This window comes from Anabrus simplex, chromosome 9, assembly GCF_040414725.1.
Source record: "Anabrus simplex isolate iqAnaSimp1 chromosome 9, ASM4041472v1, whole genome shotgun sequence".
Classification (NCBI taxonomy): Eukaryota; Metazoa; Arthropoda; class Insecta; order Orthoptera; family Tettigoniidae; genus Anabrus; species Anabrus simplex.
Genome location: NC_090273.1, coordinates 133502762 through 133528587, shown reverse-complemented (window position 1 = coordinate 133528587; position 25826 = coordinate 133502762). Strand labels below are relative to the sequence as shown.

The following is a 25826-nucleotide window of genomic DNA, read 5'->3' as shown; positions in this document are numbered from 1 at the left end:
TAATCGATATGTGTCAGCACATCTTTTTGGTCCGAGAATTTTTTTAAACATCTTTCTTTCCTTTTTCTCAATTTCTTCAATGCCTTTTCTGGTTGTTAATCCTAGGCATTCTGAAGCATACAGGCACTCTGGTTGGATTACTGCCTGATAGTGTCGTAGTTTGGTCCTAATAGAAATCCCTTTCTTGTTGTATTTTTCGTAAGGTGGAATGCAAGCTGCATGTTTCGGGCTCACTTGCGATTTCCTTCTTTATCGACCTCGATAGGCTGAAGTATCTCACCTAGGTATTTGAATTTAACAACATGTATCTTACTCTCCTCTGTTGTCATTATGTATCTCGGGGCTTCTTTAATAAAAATCCACAGCCTGTTTCCAGTTATTTGACCGGGTCAGAAATGGAATGAATGAAGCCTCTATCTAGCGGCGAGCATAGGAAATGTGCCGGCTGTCGAAGCCTGTCACACTCCTCTATGACAATGATAAATGACTGACAGATGAAATGATTTTGCTAGGGGCTTTACGTCGCACCGACACATATAGTCTAAGTCTTATGGCAACGATGGGATAGGAAAGTCCTAGGAGTTGCAAGGAAGCGGCCGTGACCTTAATTAAGGTACAGCCCCAGCATTTGCGTGGAGTGAAAATGGGAAACCACGGAAAACCATCTTCAGGGTTGCCGACAGTGTGATTCGAACCTCCTATCTCCCGGATGCAAGTTCACAGCCACACGCCTCTACGCGCACGGCCAACTCGCCCGGTCAGATGAAATGAAATGTTAATGGAGAGTGTTGCTGGAATGACAGGGTGAAAAGGAGTACTCGGAGAAAAATCTGTCCCTCCTCCACTTTGTCCAGCACAAATCTCACATGGAGTGACCGGGATTTGAACCACGGTATCCAGCGGTAACAGGCCGGCGCGCTACCACCCTAGCCACGGAGGCTCCCAAGCGTTTTAAATGTTAAATATTATTATTATTATTATTATTATTATTATTATTATTAATATTATTATCGTTCCATTTAAGTAAAGGGTGAACTCATTCGGTGTGGTGAATCGTTCAAAATGATCAGATAACCACTCTTGAAGGACACATATTGAATCACTGTAAAAATATCTTCCAGTTCCATTTGGGGAAATTGGTCATCCTGATATTAGCCTGGCAGTAGGACGAAGTGATCAGTTCTCAAGTTAACTGCGCTCTTACTATATCCTCCCCAAAAGAACTGCGACCTTGCTACCCACTTTGGAAATGACTTCACAATTTTTTTCTCAAACAAGACCGACAGTAGCGTCTTGTATTCTCGGCGATTGGATTGGGTAAAACTAGAAGTCTCTTGACAATGGGCGCAATTCAATATGGAAGGAGTTGATTGGTTCGCCCAGCGGGTATCATTGTTGGTGGATCAAACACGCACGGCGAGGCTCCAACACATCTTTACCTGTGTTGAGCGCCGAGCATGCGCTTTACAGATCAATGAGGAGCGCGTTTCAACAAGTCGCTCGCTGTCTGAGACTGCGTGATTCGCCGCCACTTACGTAGCTCATTTCTGAAGACGATTCGAACTGAACTCTAATGTAAATACGTGTATTATTCGGAGTATCTTCAGAGATACACCAACGTGAAAGTTGTAACTTATACTTACCCCCAGCTTTACGAATGAAATAAAAATGACAAACAAGTACGAACATTTCAGAAATAATTTGTTTGGCTAGTATTCATTCATTCCCGAAAGACAATGCCTTGTCGATCCAACCATTCGTCTCTAACTTGCGTCGCTCTTTTCATACTCACGTGACTTCTGAATTCTATTTTTTCCTTTGTTTCTTCCAGATAGGGGCTGCCTGGCAGAGGTGGCAAAGGCGTGCTCGGTTCGCCCGGAAGGACGTGGGTTCGAATCCCCGTCAGGAAGTCGTAAAATTTAAGAAACGAGATTTCCATTTCCGGAGGTGCATATGGCCCTGAGGTTCACTCGGCCTACACCAAAAATGAGTACCAGGTTACCTCCTGGGGGCAAAGGCGGTCGGGCGTATAGCTAACCACTCTACCCCATCACGTGCCGCGGTTAACGATGGTGGAAGCCTTTACCTTCCACTCCTCCAAGGGCCTTCATGGCCTGTACGGAGGTGACTTTAAATGTAATGGTGATGAAGGTGATATGTGTAATTGTATGTCTTACACATTTTATTTTTTATTTCCATTTTTTAACAGCTTCCTCTACTCTTTGACTTCTCTCAGTACTTCTAAATTTGCTTTTCTTTCAGTCTAACCCGTTCTTGTCTTTTTCCTTCATACGCACATCTCAGTTACTTCAAGACGAGTCTTTACCTCCTTCCTCAGTGTCCAAATTTCACTTCCATACAATAGGGTACTCCAAATAAATGATTTGATAAAAGATTTCCTGGCTTCTATATTGATGTGCTTAGAAGTTAGAATAGTTTTCCTTACCATAAATACATTTCTTTTCGCCATGACCATCCTATTCTTCACATTCACCTGGCATCTGTTACCTTCTGTGATCATAATTCCGACATAACAGCAGTATTTAAAGTGGTAAATTTTCATTCCATCAAACTTTATGTTCGGTTTGATGTCGATATTGTTCTTTCGTACAATCATTACTTTAGTATTCACTCTTAATTTGCATTGTTTGAGAGTTTAAACATAGAACTCGAACCATTTTGTTAGTTCCCTTTTTTTTTTTGTATTATGAAAATATTCCGTGAATTCCTTTTAGTCCTCCTCTGTGGTGTAGTGGTTAATGTAATAAGCTGCCAACCCCGAAGCCCCGCGCTCGATACCCAGCCCCACCATGAAATTTGAAAAGTGGTACGAAGGCTGGAACAGGGGTCCACTCAGCCTCGGGAGGTCAAGTGAATAGAGCGGGCTCGATCCCCACCCCAACCATCCTCGAAGTGGTTTTCCGTGGTTTTCCAATTCTTCTCCAGGAAAATGCCTGAATGGTACCTACCTTAAGGCCACGGCCGCTTCCTTCCCTCATTTTTTGTTTTTTGTTTTTACATTTTGCTTTTACGTCGCAAGGTTTTTCCTCTTTCCTTCGTTTTATGGCGATGATAGGATAGGAAAGGGCTAGAACTGGGTTACGCAAGTCTAGTTCTGAACTATAGCTTAGATAAACTAGAAATATTAGATAGAAAAATCATGAGAAAAATCTTAGGACGAATGAAAACAACAGGACAATGGAAAATAAGAAGTGATACGGAAATATACCAGAACACAGAAAATAGATATATATGTTTTTGCTAGTGGCTTAACGACGCACCGACACAGATAGGTCTTATGGCGACGATGGGATAGGAAAGGCCTAGGAGTTTGAAGGAAGCAGCCGTGGCCTTAATTAAGGCACAGCCCCAGCATTTGCCTGGTGTGAAAATGGGAAACCACGGAAAACCATCTTCAGGGGATTCGAACCCACTATCTCCTGGCTGCAAGCTCACAGACGCGTGCCCCTGACCGCACGGCCAACTCATCCGGTACACAGAGAATATAACAGAAACAATAAGGAAAAGGAGATTGCTATTTTTGAACATAGCCTATCTATAGAATGGATGCTAACAGATTGACGAAACAGATTTTCAAGTAGCTTTGAGAGAAAATGTCAACAACGAGCTGGATCCAAGAGGTCAAGAAAGATTTAGAACGAAATAAAATAATAGAAGAGGAAATTAGAGAAAAAATTTAATATTTTTTAGAACAGAAGGATTGCAAGGAAGAATGGAAAGGAAACGCGGTCAAAAGTGGTGTGAGGAGAGAAGAATAAAGGCTAGTGCAATGCTGAAGGAAAACTGGATAGAACGGAAGAAGGTACAAGAAGGAAGGATCGAAATAATAATAATAATAATAATAATAATAATAATAATAATAATAATAATAATAATAATAATGCACACCTTCAGAACCCTCCCTTCCATTGCTGACCCATTCTTTTCAACTTCCCCTCCCCCCCCCCACTAATAATTACATCGTCCACCAGTGGACGATAGCGCGTATTTTGGGAACCCCTCGTTTATTATGAAAGTGAAGCCATTTTGAATATGCCAATATCAGCTTTTTTTCATGTGACTTATTCCCGTAAATAAACAAGAGAACTCTATTCGCATTTTGGAACCTTATTTTAACTTGTTGTTCGGTCTACTTTGAAACAGTGTGACAGCCCGATGAAGATGAAACCGCAGAAGCAAGAGCGCTAAACGTTACGGGCTTTAACACCTCCAGAACCGCAGAGAAGTTGACTCATATCAGTGGAACGCGCCTTCGTGTGTGTGTGTGTGTGTGTGTGTGTGTGTGTGTGTGTGTGTGTGTGTGTGTGTGTGTGTGTGAAAGAGAGAGAGAGAGGGAGAGAAAATAAACAAAAAAGCAGCAACATATAGAAATTTGACCGTAAAAACTTGTCGGCACGCTGGAAACAAACCCGATATTTAAACCATTACGAGGTGAACAGAAGAATAGCTTAACTTTATCTAAACCGACTACTCCGAACAGCCCGTCTGTCGCAGTCAGAAACACGGACCGAATAGAACCGCGGATAAATTAGGAGTTCCCTTGGTAGCCACATAAAACTACTGAGAAAGCCAACAGCAGTAAAGTAGCATTCAACTTTTTTTGAGATTTCATTTTAGATTAAGTATGACATGATATTCGAGTACTTATAAAATCCAGATGAAAGTAAAATAGAAGAGCAGGCGGTACTCTGATCGTAAAAATGTGTTTTATTGTTATCATTACCTAGAAGAGTGGCCTACATGTTAGCGATACAGCTATAAGATCTGCATCGGGAAGACGCGTGGATTCGAACCCCACCGTCCTGAGGATGGTTTTCTGTGGTTTTCGATTTTCAATCTGCCCGGTCGGAAATCGAACCCTTGTCCTTATGAACAGAACGTGAGTACATTGACCATTTATACAAGGAGATGTTTCCCATCCTTTCTGATCTCTTGCTAATAGATGAGTGTACTTGCTGCTTTCAACCAATCAGAAGATATCTTACTCATATCCCATGTTAATAATCCCTGCTTCCCTCGCCATTTAAGGTCTAACTACATTCATTCGTGCTGCTTTATGACAACGTAGTTTATTTGCTATCCCTCACACTTCCTGAGCGTAAATTCACTAGCGTCATTGTTCTCCTGCTCATGAACTTCATTGTTGGGATCTTTAACACAAAAATTTCGTTTTTTGTTTTTCGAAATATCTCTGTCTTCTGTCAAGTAAAGCCCTGGGATGACTTCACCTGATTTACCGAAAACACTGTTAATTTCACTTTTTCCTCCCTCTCTTAGATTCTTTACTGAAGTCCAGAAAGGTTTTCCTGTCACTTGGCCGAACTTTAACAGGTCATTGCCAATAACTTACCATGATTTCTTACTGGACTCTGCAGTTATTTGTTTCGCTTTATTTCTTTCACCTACTGTACATACAATTCCTTTTTTTACGCCAATTCTTGTTTGATCCATTTCTGATACGCCTTGCTTTTAAGTTTGCAAGCTACCTCGATTTCATTCCTCCTAGAAGTGTGCTTTTTCCCATCCTTTCACACAGTTCTTTTCTAGCCATTCTCTTATCTTTTCTACTGCAACATTAATGTATCCTGAACCTGATGACTGCCTAGTGTTGGAACTTATCAGTAATCACATCCATGTATGTCTGCAGAATGCCCTTGTCTTGGAGATTCTCTACCCTTATCCATTTGCAGACAGACTAAGGATTCTCTATTCTATGCCTACTTTGTTATAGATCAGATAGTGGTCTTCCCGGAATACCGGTATATTTCTAATAGGCCTACATTTTCTGAATTCAGAGTCAATTATGATGTACAGCAATATAAATCTGGTGTCCCTTCCTATGTGTAGCAGTGAATAGCCTAATAAGTGAAGAATTAATTCGCAAGTAATAATCCCATGCTAGAACAAAAGTCCAGTATATCTTCCCATTCGTACTTTCTTGCATATCTTCTCCACATATACCAATCAGTTTCTCATATTTTTCAGTTCTATTTCTGATGTTCGCAATGAAATCGCCTGTCAGTACTATCCTGTCCTTGCTGTTGAGCCTGGGTATAATGCTGAAAGCTTCATGTAACTTTTCTACCTCATCCTCGTCTGCTCCCTCACATGCTGAATACACTGAGAGAATTATCGTCTTAATTCCTACATCCTCTGAATCAATCCATACCTTTCACTAGTTTACATGGCTAACAAAAAGTATGTTGCGTAATATGTTGTTTCTGATAAGCAGACCTACCCCACACTCTGCTCTAAATAAAATAAAACGAAATTCCTGTGCCCCATAGAAGAGGAAGGTGAATTCAGTATCAAGCACAGCAAGGAACTTTACCGAGACGTAGAGATGGGCACTATCGACTGAAAACCACTATCGACTATTCGGGCGATGGTCCCATCGAACTATCGACTGAATAGTCGAATGTTTTCAGTCGAACAAAAGTATTAATTACTTCCTGTTGAGAAGACTGAACAGTCGAATGATTTCAGTTGAATGAAAGTATTCATATCACGCAAGTAGTCATTTCATGAAAAACATTCGAATGTTTCCAGTCGAAACTCTCCGTATCAAAAGTGGAGAGTCGTACTTTTACGAATTCGACTCAATTTAACGCAATTTACCAATAATTAGAAATCACTTGTATAGACACCCATTAGAAAAAATGTTATATTGGGTGACTTACAAATTTATCCAAAGGGACCCACGTTCGCAGCCGAGAAGTCCACTCCGCTCCACATTAGGAATAAGAAGCGGATACCAGTTTTCCATGGGGGTTTCTACATTCACTCTTGGCAAATGCCACAATAGTACTGTACCTTGGGCGCATACCCCAATCCCGGATTATATAATCACACTATCGAGGAATTCACAGTTGCGCAGATCAAAATCCGATTCACGCACTCGTCCGTACACGGGGCTAACAAGTAGAGAGATGCCCTTAATACGAACCAACATCATACGGATGGCCTTTCTTGGTGCTAAATGGACAGTGAAACGTAGAAAGACGACAATGAGGCTCTATTCCTGAACAATGCTAACAATAGGAATATATAAAACTTGTTACTTTAGTACACAATCAAGATATATATGAGAATAGCCAAACACATTATCGTACTACTGTATTTTCTAGATTATTATTATAGTTATGCCTTATAAATGAATAACGTAATTAATATAAACAAATATGCAACGAAATAAAGAGCACATAAAAGACAAGAGAAAATCGCCATATTAAGTAGGTACCTATAAAGTTAACATATTATATACGACATATCCGAAGTGACCATAAACCGATAGTTCCATTCGCTGTGACGGGAGTGCGACTGAATTCAGTCGACTTGTTTAGTGCTCACTGGAGAGCAAAACGTGGGATATCCGTGACGGAAATGCGACTAGTTTTTTAAAGTAGTCGACTGTTACGATAGTTTAAACTATCGACTAGTTCGATAGTTATCAGTCGATAGTGCCCATCTCTACCGAGAAGAAATGTTTCCCTTTGTGAAAAATTAATGAGCATGGATATGTCTTTCAATCAACGAAACTGAACTTTATATCAAGGAAAATTGAAATTCTACGTCAAAGAACTTAACTAGTAGCCGCAGCATCTTTGGCGTCCAAGGCCTACGGTAACGACTAATGTGACCGTGACTTCCGTCACACATTTTGTCGCGTCTTCTTCTTCTTCTTCTTCTTCTTCTTCTTCTTCTTCTTCTTCTTCTTCTTCGTTTTGCCTCATGACTGAGGCGTCGTGACTATCATAATATTCAGCCCTCTAGCCGATGAACCATACTTCGCCATTCTTCCCTATCTAAAGCTTTCAATGTGGTTGCTCTGAGAGAACACTGTAGGGGGCCGTTCACCATGTTGGAACTCGTCCTCGTTGTCTGGTTCCCTGGACTTTGCCCTCAACAATCAGCTTTTGTCGCGTCACGTTATATACATTTTCGAATGACCCAGCCATAAGACATATTCATATAAAAACTAGTGAATATTATAATAATTGTGGGAAAGGTAAGACTAATATTCTTTTGTCACGTAGTGAGGATGAACGACCAGAGACTCATCTCGAGAGTCTTCAACAGTCAACACGTCTCTGGAGGGAAAGACTAGTTAGAAAATACTAGGACAACAAGGAATGAGATCTACATGAGAGATAAGGACAGCATGCTGATCAGAACACCAGATTTACTCTCGTCACTAAGAGTCGTCCAGAGGTAGGGGTGAAATTTACACAGGAACGAGAAGACGTTAACATGCCAATGATGAGAGCGAAGGGCTAAAAGGAAAGCCTGCCGGAGTTAAGAATAACGTGGTCCATAGTCGGTCTGAACGAACACGCACCTTTGAAAGAAAAGAGAAAATGGTTATGGATTTGCAGTTCAGGTAAAGAAGTTTTGGATAACTCTGTTACTGGGAAAAGAGTGTGAGAAGACGACAAGAAGATTAGCAGTTTAGTGGGTGAAGACTTGGCGGTAGAAGTTGTAATTGTAGCAGCAGCATTAATCTTGTCGGAGGCAGTAAGTTGCATTAACAATATCCGACGGACATAAGCCATCTTATGTTCCCCCTTGCGGCCCAGTACTTACCGGCCAACTTCCCACTTTAAGCTGAAATGAATTGATAATCAGCAGGGGTAGGCCCGCACTCTCTCAGGGAACACTGTTGTGGCTTGTGAGCGACCACACGGCTAAGTTGTGTGGCTTATGAGGAGGCCAAGTACTCCGTCAACTCGCCTGTTTCCGGGAAGAAAAGCGACTTCCTTTGTATGATGTAAGGAAACGAACTGTTGTTCACTCCTTGACTCTTTTACGATCCTGAAACAGTTCCAGGTATTCAGAATCTTCATTCAACCATGAATATCGGTGGTGCTTTAAAAAATTAAGAAGAAATGTCGCATAACTTTTAGTGCCGGAAGTGTCCGAGGACAAGTTCGGCCCGCCAGATGCAGGTCTCCCGAGTTGACTCCCATAGGCGACCTGCGCGTCGTGATGAGGATGAAATTATGATGAAGACGAAACATACGGAATTAACTAATTTTGGTTAAAAATACCGACCATGCCGGGAATCGAACCCGGGACCCCTGTGACCAAAGGCCAGCACGATAACCATTTATGTTCTAAGGAGAAGAATCAGCTTCCTCTGTAGAACAGTGGTGGTAGAATGTTGGCCTCCAGATCACAAAACCGCAGGTTCAGTCCCGCAAAGGTAGTCGGAATTTTGCCAGGCGGAAAACAGAACGTTGGATACTCCATGTCATGCGATGTCGGGATTTCTGACACATTTGGTGTTTAACAGGCAAAATTAATTAAAACTCAGCCAAAGATCACCCCCTATGAGAGATTCGCTTCTCCGGCATCTGAAGAGTAAAATGGAATGTTGAAATTGACACGCAGGCCACCTAAATGCCGTCAAATAAAAATATCTGCACACAGTAGCTGATGCAACCCAAGTATTATTCAAAATGAAAATCCTCAACATGTTTCCATCCATTCAATCGGGTCAGGTATGGAATGAATGAAGCCCCCATATAGCGGCGAGGATACAAATTGTGCCGGCTGCCAAAGCCTGTCGCACTCCTCTAGAGCAATGATTAATGACTGACGGATGAGTGTTGCTGGAATGAAAGATGACAGCACAAATCTCACATGGAGTGACCGGGATTTGAACCACGGAACCCAGCGGTGAGAGGCCGGCGCACTGCCGCCGGAGCCACGGAGGCTTCTTCTTCTTCTCCTTATTATTATTATTATTATTATTATTATTATTATTATTATTATGGAAAAATCGTTGGGAATTGGATAATTTGCTACTGGTTTTGTAGCAGCGAATTGTAATGTTGGCCTGTACAAGTCTCTAAGGAACAGACGAATGTAAATCAAATAAAAGGGAATGCAATGACTTTTCCACCCCTCTTTCTGCACGGTTGACAAAACAGTAAGCAAGTGGAATTGCATCAGCGCGGAAACGGTTCCAATTTTCCGACATGAAATGGAAGACGACAGCATAGAAAGTGAGTTATGTGTGGGGAGGTTCCCCTGGGGAGGTTGAGGCTTGCTCGTGGCTAAGTTGAAACGGCGCAGTTCACCCACATGGGTTATGAATGGATAAATACTAGAAGTGATAGTTTAAAGAACTGTTAGAGTAACTTGATGAGTCAGAAGGAATATATAATACTTGTAAACCAAATTTGCGGGGAATGTATAACAAAGAAAGGGGCGTTACCGAGTCGAGGGGTGAAGAAGCGTTTGATTCACCGGGGAGGTCGTGGGTTTGAATCCCCCTGAGGTAGTTGAATAAACAATACTCCAACTTCTGAAGAGGCACATCACCAACAAGGGGAGTGGGCCAGGCCGAGGAGCTCGGACGACAGAACAGTGGCCAGTGGCGAGTTCGCTTCTGGTTCAGTACAGTGATATTTGAGGGTGATCTAATTCGACATGCTTCGTGTCTGTAAAATAACTCTTGCGGGCCAAAATTCCGGCACCTCGGCTTCTCTTGAAAATATGAAAGTAGTTATAGGCAGATAAAATCAAACCACTTTTTCCACACGCTGCTGTGATCGCCGGTGTGAACTTAACCCTGTTTTACGAGCGGATGTTGTTCTTGACGCTAATTTTATATGAAGCGATGCATTCACAATTACGTGTTTCAGTGGTTCAGTAGTAGTGTAGTGCCTTGTATGTCCTTATCAAATGTAATGGTATTGAGATGTACGCGAACATCTAGTCCCCAAACCACGGGAATTTTTTGCTAGTTGCTTTATGTCACACCGACACGGTGCCGATGGGATAGGAAAGGCCTAGGAGTTGGAAGGAAGCGGCGTGACCTTAATTAAGGTACAGCCCTAGCATTTGCCTGGTGTGAAAATGGGAAACCACGGAAAACTATCCAGGGCTGCCGACAGTGGGATTCGAAACCCACTATCTCCCGGATGCGAGCTCACGGCCGCGTGCCCCTGGCCGCACGGCCAACTCGCCCACAGGAATTAAGCGGACGCTGATAAGTCCCCGGTCCGTCCAGGAATCAAATCCAAGATCCTCTGAACGGAAAACCAAACACTACGATTCAACCAAGGAACAAACACGTGCTCTATCGGCAATTGGTCCACAAAGCGACCGCTGCCTATCTGGAACGCCTGCAGCTTACGGGGTGTTGTATGGTCAGCACGCCGAAACTCTCGGCCGTTACTCTTGGCTTTCTAGACCGGAGTCGCCATCTCACTGTCAGATAGTTCCTTACTTGTAATCACGTAGTCTGAATGGAACTAGAATCGACCCTCATATGCAGGCAAAAATCGCTGTCCTTGCCGGAAATCAAACCCGGGGCGTCCGGATAAGAAGCAGGCACGCGACCTCCACCACGGGATCATTCATTATTCATTCGGCGAGTCGGATAACGCTTTTACGAGTTAAAAAATTCAATATGTATTTGGGAATGTGCAGCCTCCGCGGCTCAGATGGCTGCCTCTCACTGCTGGGTTGCCTGGTTCAAATTCCGGTCACTCCACGTGAGATTTGTGCTAGACAAAGCGGAGGCGGGATAGGTTTTTCTCCGGGTACTCCGGTTTTCCCTGTCATCTTTCATTCCAGCAACGCTCTCCATTGTCACTTCATTTCATCGGTCAGTCATTAATCATTGCCTCAAAGGAGTACGACAGGCCTCGGCAGCCGGCACAATTGCTATCCTCGCTGGAAAATGGGGGCTTCATTCGTTCCATCCCTGACCCGGTCAATGACTGGAAAACATGTTCTAGGTTTTCATTTGGGAATGTTTGGGAATTTTACGCTTCGGTTTTCAACCACTGGTTATGAGGTGCCTTCCTGTACTGGTTTTCCTACACGGGTCCTTGTACTATAGTGGTTAAGACAGAGGCTCCATAACGTAAACCTAAACTAACTTAATGCAAGTTTTCCTTCCTTCCGTGGAGGTTGGGCTACGTAGAGGATAACGCCTTCTCCCTGTCCGGGGAAGTTTGATATGGTGAAGGTGAGGTAGTTGGTGGCCGTGGCCTGTCTCGGTCTTCGCAGTATTGCAGGAAAATGGACCACGGGGAAAAGATTCACAGGAAAACCGACAGTGGGTACCAGCCCCTCCCAGACTCCCGAAAAGGTGTAGAAATACGACAGAGCCGTAGCCACCCCGTCTCTGCACCCGCCGACACTTAATCTAAAGTTCACTGACTAGAGTCGCTAATAGGCTGCTGTGTTTTAATAAATGTTGACAAGTAAACTCCAGCAGAGATCTTTTACGTGCCTACATTGTACAACATGGAATTCCGAATGGACTATTCATCCACCCTTTAAAATTTGAGCTAAAACTGATGATCCTGGGCACCGATTATCTACCTTTGATCCATATACGGAGCATCAAATAGAGTATATAGCTTGTACTGATGTGATGCTTCTTTTCTTTGCCGTTTTGTGCGTCTGGGCAAACATTAAGTGGGCCTACCAGAACTGGAGGATTATCTTAAAGCGCTCTAATTTTGCTATATCCTCTGAAACTCATCAAATTGTTAAAATAATGATTATGTAATAATTTAAATCCTTTCTGCCGCAAGCAAGACTATAACAGAACTGTCATTCTGTATTATTTGCCTTTCTTCCTTTCTTAGTTCGTTTACACTCCAGGATTGGTTTTTCCGTCGGGCTCAGCGAGTCATCCTACCTCTACTGCCTCAAGGACAGTGTCATAGAGCGTGATGGGATACAACTGGGAAGGAGAACCAGTACCCCACCCAGGTGGCCTCATCTTCTATGCTGAACAGGGGATTTGTAGGGGGTTGGGAAGATTGGAAGGGATAGATAAAGCGGCTGCTGTCTTCAATAAGGGAACCATCCCGGCATTTGCCTGGAGGAAAAGCGGGAAACCACGGGAAACCACTTCGAAGATGGCTGAGGTGGGAATCGAACCTCCTCTACTCGGTTGACTTCCCGAGGCTGAGCGGACCCCGTTCCAGCCCTCGTACCACTTCTCGAATTTCTTGACAGAGCTGGGAATCGAACCCGTGCCTCCGGGGTGGCAGCTAACTACACTAACCACTACACCACATAATTATTTACCTACACTGGTTATATCTAGTCGGAAGAAAAGTTTGTTATATATTCTGAAAGTCTTACCTGAGAACGTAAGTCATTTCATAATTTATTTCTTCTACAGTATGCCGTTAGCAAGAATATAATGGACTTTTCATTATGCGCTCCTATAAACACACTGATTTATGTCTAAATGAAAAAAAGTTTTCTAGATCCTCTGAAAGTCTTCAAAATTATCTAAAAATATCTCATATAGCCTATACATGATTTTTTTTTTCTATGCCGTTAGCAAGAACGTAATAGATTTGTCATTCCATATTATTTCCTTACAAACACAGACGTAAATATAAACAGAAGAAAAGAAAAAGTTGCCTCTTCCTTTTTGGTTTAAAATTACATTTCTAAAGTAAGTATAGGAAGGGAGGAGGAATACGCAGAACTGAGAAAATAATGTATAAAGCAAGCGAAGCGTGAGATTAGCTGAGACCTTCTGAAACAGGATTAGAACACGTTTATAATATCTTTGTAGTTAGGATTGGAGGGAGCGAGTGCTTTTCAAAATAACTCGTGCCCCTCGGCTGTGTCTCTTACTATTCAGATTATTGTTGGTGCGAAGTGAGGGTAAGGGAGACAGGAATGTACAAAGTAGCGCCGCGACGCGTCTTTAACATTAATATCTGAGTAGCGACACTTGTCCTGGGCGGATCATATTCCAGCCAGGGTAACAGTGTACTTCATACCCAGAGCTAGAAAAATGCGCTCCAACAGGATTTTGGCAAGTAAGGTAACTTAAGTTCAAGGTATAGCTTAAAATTAAATTGAAAACGTTAATGCTTTCACGGCCCGTTCATTCCAAGCTAGGTTTTTATGGTTTAAGTGTCATACTTCCATATGGGTGTACACTGGTGAAAAGAAATGGCGTATGGCTTTTAGTGCTGGGAGTGTCCGAGGCCAAGTTCGGCTCGCCAGATGCAGGTATTTGATCTGACGACCGTAGGTGACTTGCGCGTCGTGATGAGGATGAAATGTTGATGAAGACGACACATACACCCAGCCCCCTTGCCAACGAAATTAACCAATTAGGGTTAAAATTCCCGATCCTGCCGGGAATCGAACCCGGGACTCCTGTGACCAAAGGCCAGCATGCTAACCATTTAGCCATGGAGCCGGACTGTACACAGGTTGTGCCCTTCCACCCCCACTCCCACACCTCCATCCCACACCGTCTTAAATCATGATTCATCCTCTGGTTTTCTCCACATACGTCTTTCCATCCTTCAGGTCTGTTCTATTTTATCCTGGTGTCTTTCATTTTATATTATTTTTATTTTATTAGTTTATATTTATTTCTTCACCACATTCGTCCCTGATTCGTCTATATCCTCTATGCTACTTCTCACGCAATTGGAGCACGGCCGACTTGATGCGTCGCTCTAGCTAGCTCCAAGGAGCGCAGCGTAGGGATCCAGTTGGCCGTGATTGGAGCTGTCGTCAGCTCCCGCTTGGAGCGCTGTGTCAGCAGACAGCGAGCCACCTGGTGACCAATGAGCGTACCACAGTACAGCTTCAATTGTAATAAAACTCAAAATAAAACCCCATGGCTCAACAGCCCCAAATGGTCATGGCCTACCAAGCGACCATTGCTCAGCCCGAAGGCCTGCAGATTATGAGGTGTCGTGTGATCAGCACGCCGAATCCTCTCGGCCGTTATTCTTGGCTCTCTAGACCGGTCCAACGGTAATGCGTTCTTAAACTGAAATGCTCATTATTTTAGAATTCTTCCTCGTAAACAGTCGAGATTTTCTTCTTCTGACGACGTGGAGCAAAGTTATCTGCAAAATATAAAGGGTTTCAGCGTGTTTTCTTAAATTGAATTGCTATATATATACCCTGAAATTCATAAAACTTATCTAAAATACGTAACCCATTTCATATTTTTTCTGTGCGTTTAACAAGAATATGATAACATTCTCATTCTTCATTCATTTATTCATTCATAGATTTTTATTTCATCCATTTTTTTCATTTTATTATCATTCTGTGGGTGTGAAGCAGTAAAAGAATTAAATTACAAAGGCACTTCGAAATGGAAGTAACAGTTTTGAATTTTCCACCACGGTCGAAGCATGATTCATTATGCAACCGTTAGATGGTGCGTACGTTGCGTCAGACCATAGAAATAGATGGAAGATGTCTCCGCGCACGGAAACAGGGTCAAACGTGTAAGTGCGTAGTGTAATCCGGTTTTTGCGTCTAAAGTGCATCTCATCAACGGAGTTTGTCAGCAACGCCAGACCAAGTCCGCCTCTGTGGTGTAGTGGATAGTGTGATTATGTGTCACCCCCTGACTCGATTCCCGGCTTTGCCATGAAATTTCAAACAGGGCAGGAGGATTGGAACAGGGTTTATTCAGCCTTGATAGGTCAATGGAGTAGAAGGAGTTGGATTCCCGCGTCAGCCATCCTCGAAATGGTTTCACACTTCTTTTCTAGGCAAATGCCGGGATAGTACCTAACTTAAGGCCACGGCTGGTTCCTTCCCTCTTCCTTGCCTATCCCTTCCAATCTTTCCATCCCCCAAAGAGCCCCTGTTCAGAATAGCAGACGAGGCCGCCTGGGAGAGGTACTGGTCCTCCTGCGCAGTTTTATTCCTGACCAAATGTTCCACGCTCCAGGACACTGTCCTTGAGGCGTTAGAGATGGGACCCCTCGCCGAACCCGGGAGAAAAAGCAACGCTGGTGGATAAACGGATTAAATAAATAATAATAACTAACACCAGACCAAACGCAGCCAACAGTACGCACGAATTGTTACGGTGCTTCCTCCATACAGTCCTGACATGGCACCCATGGCAACGGTTGAAGAAACACCTGAGTGACAAGCGATTCAACGATGAAATGGCTGTTCAGCATGTCGTCGTGACGTGGCTTCGGAGACTGGACGCAGATTTCTTTCATGCCGACATCGATGCCTTGCTATACCTTTGGAACAAGTGCTTGGACAAGTGTGGTGACTATGTTAAATAGTAAATCGTATCAGTACCCCACTACTGTGTGTCCGTACATCTGCGTGTAAAACAACGTTTCTCCGTGTGAAATGTTCACATCTCATTTTTTGAAGCTACCTTGTATTTGTATTTATTTATTTCATATGTTTATTTATCTATATGTGTAATTATTTACAGTAAATAAATGGGGTGCACTGGTCCCGTGGTCTAACGAAGCTAAGTATTGTGGGTTTGCATCCCGGTGATGTCGATAGGAAATTTTTCCTATGGCCAGCGGGTGGTGTCAGGGAATTGATTCGGTCTTAAACCGGCTGTCAAATACTGTGCTGTATTTAGCCTCGGTACTGTACACGCCCCTCACCCCACCCCACACAAAACCGCCGGGGGTCTTTGAAAATTAATTAATTACTTATTTAACTAATTTTGATGTACGATGTATTGTTAAATATAATATTTTCAGTAGTGGAAAATAGTAGTAGGCTAGTGATTGATTTGGTGGATTTCAATAGTAAATTTAATAGTGTTACGGTGTTTATTCCGAAATATTTCGTTTCTGTTCCATGCTCTGCTATGTACTGTTTATCTTGCCCACCATACGCATAGTCGTACTTTAGGCATAGGACTTTTCTTTTCAAATTAATACTCTGAATTATCTCATACAAAGTTTCACCTTACGTGATATTACTGATAACCAGATTCTACTCTGTTGCGGTTGGTAACATTCTGTTATGAATAATAATACCAATAATAATAATCCTCATCATGAGATGAATCTTACGTCCAATGAAAACAACAGAATAATGGAAAATCAGAAGTAATAAGGAAACATACCAGAACATAGGAAGTATAACAAGAAACAATAAGAACTGGGCAAATTGGCCGTGCGGTTAGGGGCGCGCAGCTATGATCTTGCATCTGGGAGATAGTGGGCTGGAACCCCACTGGTGGCAGCCCTGAAGATGGTTTTCTGTGGTTTCCCATTTCCCATGTGGGGCTGTACATTAATTAAAGCCGCGGCCGATTCCTTCCCACTCCTAAGCATTTCCTATTCCATCGTCGCTATACGACCTATCTGTGTCGGTGCGACGTAAAAGGAAATTGTAAACAGAAACAATAAGAAAAAGAGATATCTTATTTTTGGAGATATCTATAGAATGGATGAACACAGATATTCAAGTACCTTTGGGAGAATAGGTCAACAATGAACTGGATACAAGAGATTAAGAATTATTTAGAAAGAAATAAAATGAGAGAAGAGAGAACTATAGATAGAGACATTTTTAAAAGTAAATTTTTAAGAATGGAAGGATTCCAAGGATGAATGTAAAGGATACCGGATCCAAAGTGTTCTGCGGAGAGAAGAATAAAGCATAGTGCAATGATGAAGGAATAATGGAGAGAACGGAAGAGGAAATAAGAAGGAAGGATGAACTGAAATTAACGTGTGGTCCCTAGCAGGCCTCAACGTCAGTAATAATAATAATAATAATAATAATAATAATAATAATAATAATAATAATAATAATAATAATAATAATGCATTGAGATGGATTCTCACCTTTACTCTTCAACTGCGTCCTGGAAAAAGTGATACAAGAATGGCGCAAACAGAAATTGGTCCTCAAAATTCATCAACCAATCACTTTAGGCAGCGGGAAGCTAGCGATAGATTGCTTAGCATTTGCGGATGACCTAGCAATATTAACCCGAGACATTTCAACAACACAAAATCAGGTCGAACTCCTGAGATAAATTGCGGGAAAAGTCGGCCTTCAGATATCTTTTGAAAAGACAGAATACATGAGCTGGAACAAATATGCACCAAAATGTAGGGAAACAAAATACGGCAAAATTAAACGAGTATCACAACTCAGCAACGGTCAATATCAACTCACAGGCAGACACGAAATCAAACAATACACAAATATTCACAGTGATATCAGAAAATGCATGGTAAGATTCTATCGTCACATTAAAAGAATGCATCCAAAGAGACTTACCAAACAAATAGTCGAATTCTGTAAAGATAGGAATAAGGCTAAAACAGACACATAAAATGGATTGACGAAATTAAAACCGATTTGAAACAGGCAGGAATTGCACCAGCAGATGTCCAAAACAGGGTAATCTTCAGATCCAAAAATTCATAAATGGCAAGTTGACCAAGAGGATAGACCAAAGAAGAATACTGGAACAACCTGGTCTGAAGACTGAAAGGAAGCCCACAGTTAAAGAATGAAAGAAATATGGGCAGAGAGGAAGGCAAATGCACGGCTCTAAGTATTTTGCGTAGTCTTAATGGGCTTATTCGGATATCATTATTATTAATGTATCTAATAAGTTTAAGAGATCGTTATGAGTATAAATTGCTGTGTTAATTTTTACGACAATTTCCACTAATATTTCTAGTTACTTAGTTACAATACTATGGCCGTTTATCAATTTACGATATTATGATAACAGGTAACGCATTGTGGTCCATTTTAAGATAAGCTGTGAAAGTTTGGACACGCCTGTAGCAGCCTCCCGAAGCCGAGAGTGTCGAGGCGAGAAACACTTTGTGCCTGCTCAGGTTATGTCGCCTAGCGACAAAGGCAAGATGTGTATCTGTTGTGTCTAACTGGATAAACCAATTACCATCTGCCGGTGCGTAATAAGAACGGCGGGGATTTAGCATATAAACTAGCATCAACTGGAATGGAGCGTTAACTTCCCACTTACTAAGGTAATAATGTCCAATGTTTACGCAGGCGCGTTCCGTCGTGGTTGCTGGTATGAAGTGTCAAGTCTTCACTTTGCAAGCCAGCATGTGTGTGCTAGACTCAGAGTTGAAGAGATCCGTCCTTGGATTTTGTTCTGAATCCAGAACATGAGTAGTTTTTTCGTTACGATATAGGAATGCTCATTTTGATTTTTCCGTATTCGTTATTTCAAACCACGTCTTTTAAAATTTAACACGTTATCAGTTTATAATAATTCTGTCGTATTTGGAAATTTATTCGCAGTCATATCAAAGTAGAAAAGGTTACAAGAACGTGTAATTTTTTGTGGTTGTTGTTGATGATGATGATGATGATGATTATTATTATTATTATTATTATTATTATTATTATTATTATTATTATTATTATTATTATTATTATTATTATTATATTATCTTTCCGTTATGGCTCGCTAGGGGCCAAGTGACAATTTCAATTCCTCGCCCTTTGATATTTTCTCTTACTTTCTTTCCTATACTCCTCTCGCCTCGTTTCTTCGTTCTCTCCTCAGACGACATTGTACTAGTTTACTTTTCCCCATTTGCCTTGGAATCCTTCCATATCTAACACTTTATTTCTGAAAATGCCACTTTTTTTGATTTCTTCTTAACTTCCCTATCATTTCGTCCCAAATCTTTCTTGACCTCTTGATTCCAGATTCTTGTTATTTAATTTTCCTTCCAAAAAGTTTGTGAATAATATTAACGAAAAAAGACATCTTCTTTGTTTCCATATGTATGTACTTCCTGGTTAGTAGATGCTCTTTGTTCCGGGAGGATATCTTACTTATATGCAGAGCATAAAAATAAGATGGGCCAAATTTCCACGTGGTGTAGGGGTATTGTGCCCGTCTCTTACCCGGAGACCCTGGGTTTGATTCCCGGCCAGGTCAGGGATTTTTACCAGGATCTGAGGACTGTTTCAGAGTACACTTAGCCTAAGTGATTAGAATTGAGGAGCTATCTGACGGTGAGATAGCGGCCCCGGTCTAGAAAGCCAAGAATATCGGCCGAGAGGATTCCTCGTGCTGACCACACGCTCCTCGTGATCTGCAGGCCTTCGGGCTGAGCAGCAGTCGCCTGGTATTCCAAGGCACTCCAAGGGCTCTAGTGCTATGGGGCGGGGGAGGGGGATTTTCCTGACACATTCCTCACAGTTAGAAGAAAATATCGTGCCTAAACCGCGAATTTGTAAAGGAAAATCAACCTTACTGCACAGTAGCGGTGTTTAGGAGTTAGAAGTTTGGGGAGGGGGGGATGTGTAGACAACAAAAAGCAGCGGGAGGAGGTGGGAGAAGGCATCAACATTTTAAAAAAATCTACAAAATATTAAGTTTTATGATGCTTTCGGAGCGAATTTCGATAGAGACGTAAAGGTTGAGTCCACCAACTTTAGTGCGGTAATAATAGTACTATACAATAAAACTTTCACCAAAGCAACAATAATTAGTATTCAAATGAAATAGAAGTTCTGCGTGATTACACAATTAAAATTCCATTTAGTATTTGACTACCCACTAACAAAGTAACAGACACTAGACAGAACTGCACAGACACATTTAATGGGTGAGACTGCCAGACCGACGAATGTGCGTGGTACGCGGGTGAATCATATCCCAGTGTCGATGACCTTGGCAAAAATATACCCCTGCTACCCTTCCTCACAGCACATGCGCGAGACTCCACTACTTGCTGTGGCGCTATACTAATCGGTTAGCCGCGTCGAACGACATTTTTTGCGCATTTCCGTTAAGAATTTTTCTTCAAAATAAAAATAAATCCAAGGAAGGAATTAGCTGAAAAGCAACAGGGACTGTACAGATTGCTTTTTTACAATTCGTAGTTCCAGGTGATTTTTAAATAACTGTTAGATTCTTCAGTCTGTCCAAACTTTTAAAGGAAGTCAGGTGGCTAAAATGGAATCTATTTTCTCCACAAATAGAGTCATACCTCCCCCCCCCCTCCCAAACGCCGGTACTGGTACTGTAGGAATGTATGTTTGTATGATATACTTACCCACTCCTTTACACATGCGCATAGGAAAATGAACTAAACAATAATTTGTTGTGATGGTCTGCATATCCATATGTGGCTCGGAGGCGTGAGCAGCATTGTCAGGTACGTGGTATTAGAACTAGGCCGTCGATATGATATGTCGATATGATATGTGGAAATGGGTGCTGAATCGCTTTTCATATCTCTCGATCATGTGCCCTTTTCTTCATTTCTGCATAATCTTCCTTTCTTTTTCTAATGCTGTATAATAACTGATATCGTCTCCTTCCCTTTCCTTGTTTTGTTTTATCATCCCTTCCACTGCTACTTGTGGTAAAGTATTTTGTCTTAGATTATTCATCATCATCATCATCATCATCTGTTTACCCTCCAGGTTCGGTTTTTCCCTCGGACTTAGCGAGGGATCCCACCTCTACCGCCTCAAGGGCAGTGTCCTGGAGCTTCAGACTCTTGGTCGGGGGATACAACTGGGGAGTATGACCAGTACCTCGCCCAGGCGGCCTCACCTGCTATGCTGAACAGGGGCCTTGTGGAGGGATGGGAAGAGTGGAAGGGATAGGCAAGGAAGAGGGAAGGAAGCGGCCGTGGCCTTAAGTTAGGTACCATCCCGGCACTCGCCTGGAGGAGAAGTGGGAAACCACGGAAAACCACTTCGAGGATGGCTGAGGTGGGAATCGAACCCACCTCTACTCAGTTGACCTCCCGAGGCTGAGTGGACCCCGTTCCAGCCCTCGTACCACTTTTCAAATTTCGTGGCAGAGCCGGGAATCGAACCCGGGCCTCCGGGGGTGGCAGCTAATCACGCTAACCACTACACCACAGAGGCGGACTGTCTTAGATTATTCCCTATCAAATTGTTCTTCCTATTTTGGATTACGGTCAGCATGCTTCTCACTCCTCCCACTCTCTTCAGAACTTCCTCATTTGATATTTTATCTTCCCAGCTTACTCCTTCAATTCTTCTCCAAATCCACATATCAAATGCCTCTATTCTTCTCTGTTCTTCGCTCCTTAATGTCCCTGTTTGAGCGCCATATAGAGATGTGCTCCATTCGTAACACCTTGCAAGTCTCTTCCTCAGGTCTTTCTCAAGCGGGCCACAAAACAGTTTTTTCTTCTTGTTGAAGCTTTCCTTGGCTAAGGCAATTCGAGCTTTTATGCCCGCTATAGAGTGAAGGGAGAAATTAATGAACAGGTGACTAAGTTTAAGTATCTTGGAAGTATTGTGACTGAAGACCTACAACTCTACATTGTACGTTAATCATGGGAAACACACAGGAGCGGAATGTATTTGCCTGGTGTGAAAATGGGAATACATACAACATAAAATTCTTGCTTGCATTAAATGTTCAAAATGCTCTCCATTAGAACTGATACATGCACCACAGATGCACTGATGTATGCCTTCGAGTTTCATGTAAGTAACGTAGTCCGGATCAACCGATGGGAGGAATTATGGTTACAAAATGATGATAGAACATAGAACATAATGAAGGTGCTTGTGCCGCATGCGTCAGGTATCATAATAAGGACACTGATACAAGTAAAGTATCTTGATATCCAGACTGCAGTACACTACAAAATCTTACATTAAAATACGGAACATTCGCGAGATCGTGGGTTCGAACCCCACTGTCGGCAGCCCTGAAGATGGTTTTCCGTGGTTTCCCATTTTCACACCAGGCAAATGCTGGGACTGTACCTTAATTAAGGCCACGGCCGCTTCCTTCCCACTCCTAGCCCCTTCCTGCCTCATCGTCGGTGAGACGTAAAGCAAATAAAAAAATACAGAACAAGAACAACATGATCAAATTAAGTAGTTTTACGGCGAAAGGTATGTTCAGATTAGTGATGGGATGAAATGAAATGAAATGAAATGGCGTATGTATTTAGTGCCGGGAGTGTCCGAGGACATGTTCGGCTCGCCAGGTGCAGGTATTTCGATTTGACTCCCGTAGGCGACCTGCGTGTCGTGATGAGGAGGAAATGATGAAGACAACACATATACCCAGCCCCCGTGCCAGAGAAATTAACCAATGATGGTTAAAATTCTCCGCCCTGCCGGGAATCGAACTTGGGACCTCTGTGACCAAAGTTCAGCTTGATAACCATTTAGCCATATCAAATACAAAATAATCGCTTATTCGATTATTTCATTTTATTCGATTATTCGATTATATTATTTCCCATTCAATTATTCATTCGAATGAATAAGACAATCGAATAGCGAATACTTTCGAAATAATCGAATGAAAAGTGATGTTATTAAGACAGTTAATTCACTCATTTAGTATCAACATTTGGAGATACGTGTGGAAAAAGTCGTATTTCTATTCTTCATAAGAGTTCATAAATTCGCTTATTTCAATCGACCATCCATCCGGCACACTTCAATCGAAAAATTAATTCATGATGCATCCGAATATTCTGTGCGATACAACTGAATGATATTTGAAACTCATTCGATTATTTATTCGATTATTTAAATAATCGGATGGAGGTTACACGATTATTAGAAGTATTCGATTATCCCATCACTAGTTCAGATTACAATCTAAAATCCAACTTTCTAGGCTTCTTAGAAAATAGATTCAAGAGATCTGTTAGTCTTACAATCTTGTCTCTGTGAATGTTCAAAAGAGTCGATCCTTGGAGTCGACTTTCACTATATTTTCTGTTCATTTTCTGTTGTAAAAATTGTATGGGTGGTGGCGGTGGTGGTGGTGGTGGTGGTGGTGGGGAATGTGTTCTGAAAGTTTGGTCCAACCTTATTGTTACATTCTGTATTCGTTTTCTTTTCCTTGTGGATGTTTTTGTTGTCACTGGTGACCACGCCTTCGAGATAGTAAAACTGACTTATCTGATCAATTTTCGTTTTTCTGAATTAATTTCATTCTGAGGTTATTGAATGGTATTACTGATAAATATGGTCTTTGTCCTGTTTTTGGTGTTAATTTTAAGGTGTCATTGGGACAGAGCAGAGTAAGAAAGAACCTCTAAGATAACAAATCGGTGCTTTCTCGTTTTGTTCATATTTACTACGTTTTAAATGGTAACAGCTCTTTCGTGCAGTCAAGCAATGGTTCTATTAAAATCCCACCCGAAGTTACCGGGATTCGAGCCCGGGGCGCTCGGGCTGGGAGTAATATATTAAACTTAAAAAATAAAATCTCTGTCTTGGTTGGTATCATTGGCAAGATTAAGCACCTACTAACAATGGACACTCTTCGTCTAATTTATTTCACAGTGATACTATCTCGACTCTCTTACTTGCGTTTCATTTGGGGCAAAGCAACCCAAAAAACTTAAATACTTTAGAGGTCTTATAAAACAGGGTTATGAGGTTTATGTCTGGATTCCATCAACTATATTCTCGTACTCTGAAACCAGTATATTACCACTTAAGCGATTAATCTCATTAAATGTATCACTTGTTATTCATAAAGTCTTGCATAATAAAATGTTCACCAATTCTGAATTTCCTAAAGTCACTGGCATCCATTCATATGAGACAAGGCAAAAAAATAATCAACATTTTACAACAAAGCTTGTCACTAATAGAGTGCAACACTTACTAATATCTCAACAGAACAGCGTTCCTGACAATATAACAATCATCTCTAAAACTATCCCGTTTCGTAATAAGCTTAAGAAGTACTACCTCTTAGTCACTATGAATGTGTAACAGTTATTTCTCTTATATTTTTTACTTCCGAAGTCACATTAAAATTCAAAACAGGAGTTCGTCCCGCATTTTTACCTTGATAATAATGCACTTACTTAGTGTAATCCTCTCCATTAGGTAAATAGTCCTAGTCAAAGCATATGTAAAACCACTGTTATTACTCTTTCACTTTTAGACCTTAATCTGCCATTGCTATGATTATCTATGTATTGTTCCTCTTGACAGAGGTCTTGCTCTCTGTAACCCTATGTATCAATAAAATACAAGAAAAATACAGAAAGTTTAGAGCAGTACTGCCCTAGCGTGCCCCCAAATCAATATTATTACTAGGCTAAGATGTTGTGAAGAAATATTCCCTCAGAACCCTGTTTGGTGCCAGTTTATTGCATAAAATTAGAATTTTCCTTTCGGTTGTTGCAGAATCGCTAGCCCAAGAGTTGGAGCTGGAACGAAAATCGAGACAACAGCAACAACAGCAGCAGCAACAGCAGCAACAGCAACAGGCGGAACGGGACGTGAAGTCACCCCTGCAAGGTGAGTTATATTCCTCTCTTCCTTGTTAACAAGTTTCTGATCCTATCCGGTTTATTTCTCAGCCAAGTAGTTTGTGTTGTTTTCTTCTACTAAAGGTACCGTCTCCTATTTGGAACATTTCATCGTCCAACTGATTCTGTTCGAATTCAATAACAACAACAACAATAATAATAATAATAATAATAATAATAATAATAATAATAATAATAATAATAATAATAATAATAATCTATGGCCTTAGCTACCGCGTGCATGGAATTCAATTTGAAGCCATCTGGCTGTCTGCTCGTCAATTTCAACTTACTGTTTCGCTCGAGGCCTATTGGATGCCGGAGAAAACTGAATCTCTCTTGGGCGTCTATAGCTGTGTTTTATCATGCAAACGTCAAATGTGCTACCAGAGATCATTAACATGCCGACATCGTACGACATGGAGTGTCGAATGGACTGTTTTCCGACTACCTCCCCCGGGTTTGAACTCGCTATCTGGGGATGGATAGCATATTTTGATATTCAATTTTAATAGTAATATTATTGGTTTTAGTTCCCACCTGCTTACCCCATTTCTTTTCACTATCATTCACTCCATATTCACTAGCTCCTCAACTTCCCTGTGGGTGCGGGTGGCAGAATAACATTCATGGTATCCCCATCATTTTGTAAGAGGTCACTAAAAGAGGAACCACGGCCTCACAAATTGGGAGTGTGCGTTGGCGACACTGTTTCCCTAGCTGTGTCTGACAGTACTTCCAATTATTCGTGTTAGATTC

At 41.7% G+C, this 25826-nt stretch overlaps 1 protein-coding gene across 1 annotated transcript in view; it reads left to right on the top strand.

Annotated features, from left to right (window-relative positions):
* dac (dachshund) overlaps nucleotides 1-25826 on the top strand; it is a 1035159-nt gene that overhangs the window by 991313 nt on the left and 18020 nt on the right. Inside the window, exon 11 of the mRNA XM_068229282.1 lies at nucleotides 24943-25056. Coding sequence (XP_068085383.1) covers nucleotides 24943-25056 — 114 coding nt within the window. The remainder of the gene's footprint in view (nucleotides 1-24942; nucleotides 25057-25826) is intronic.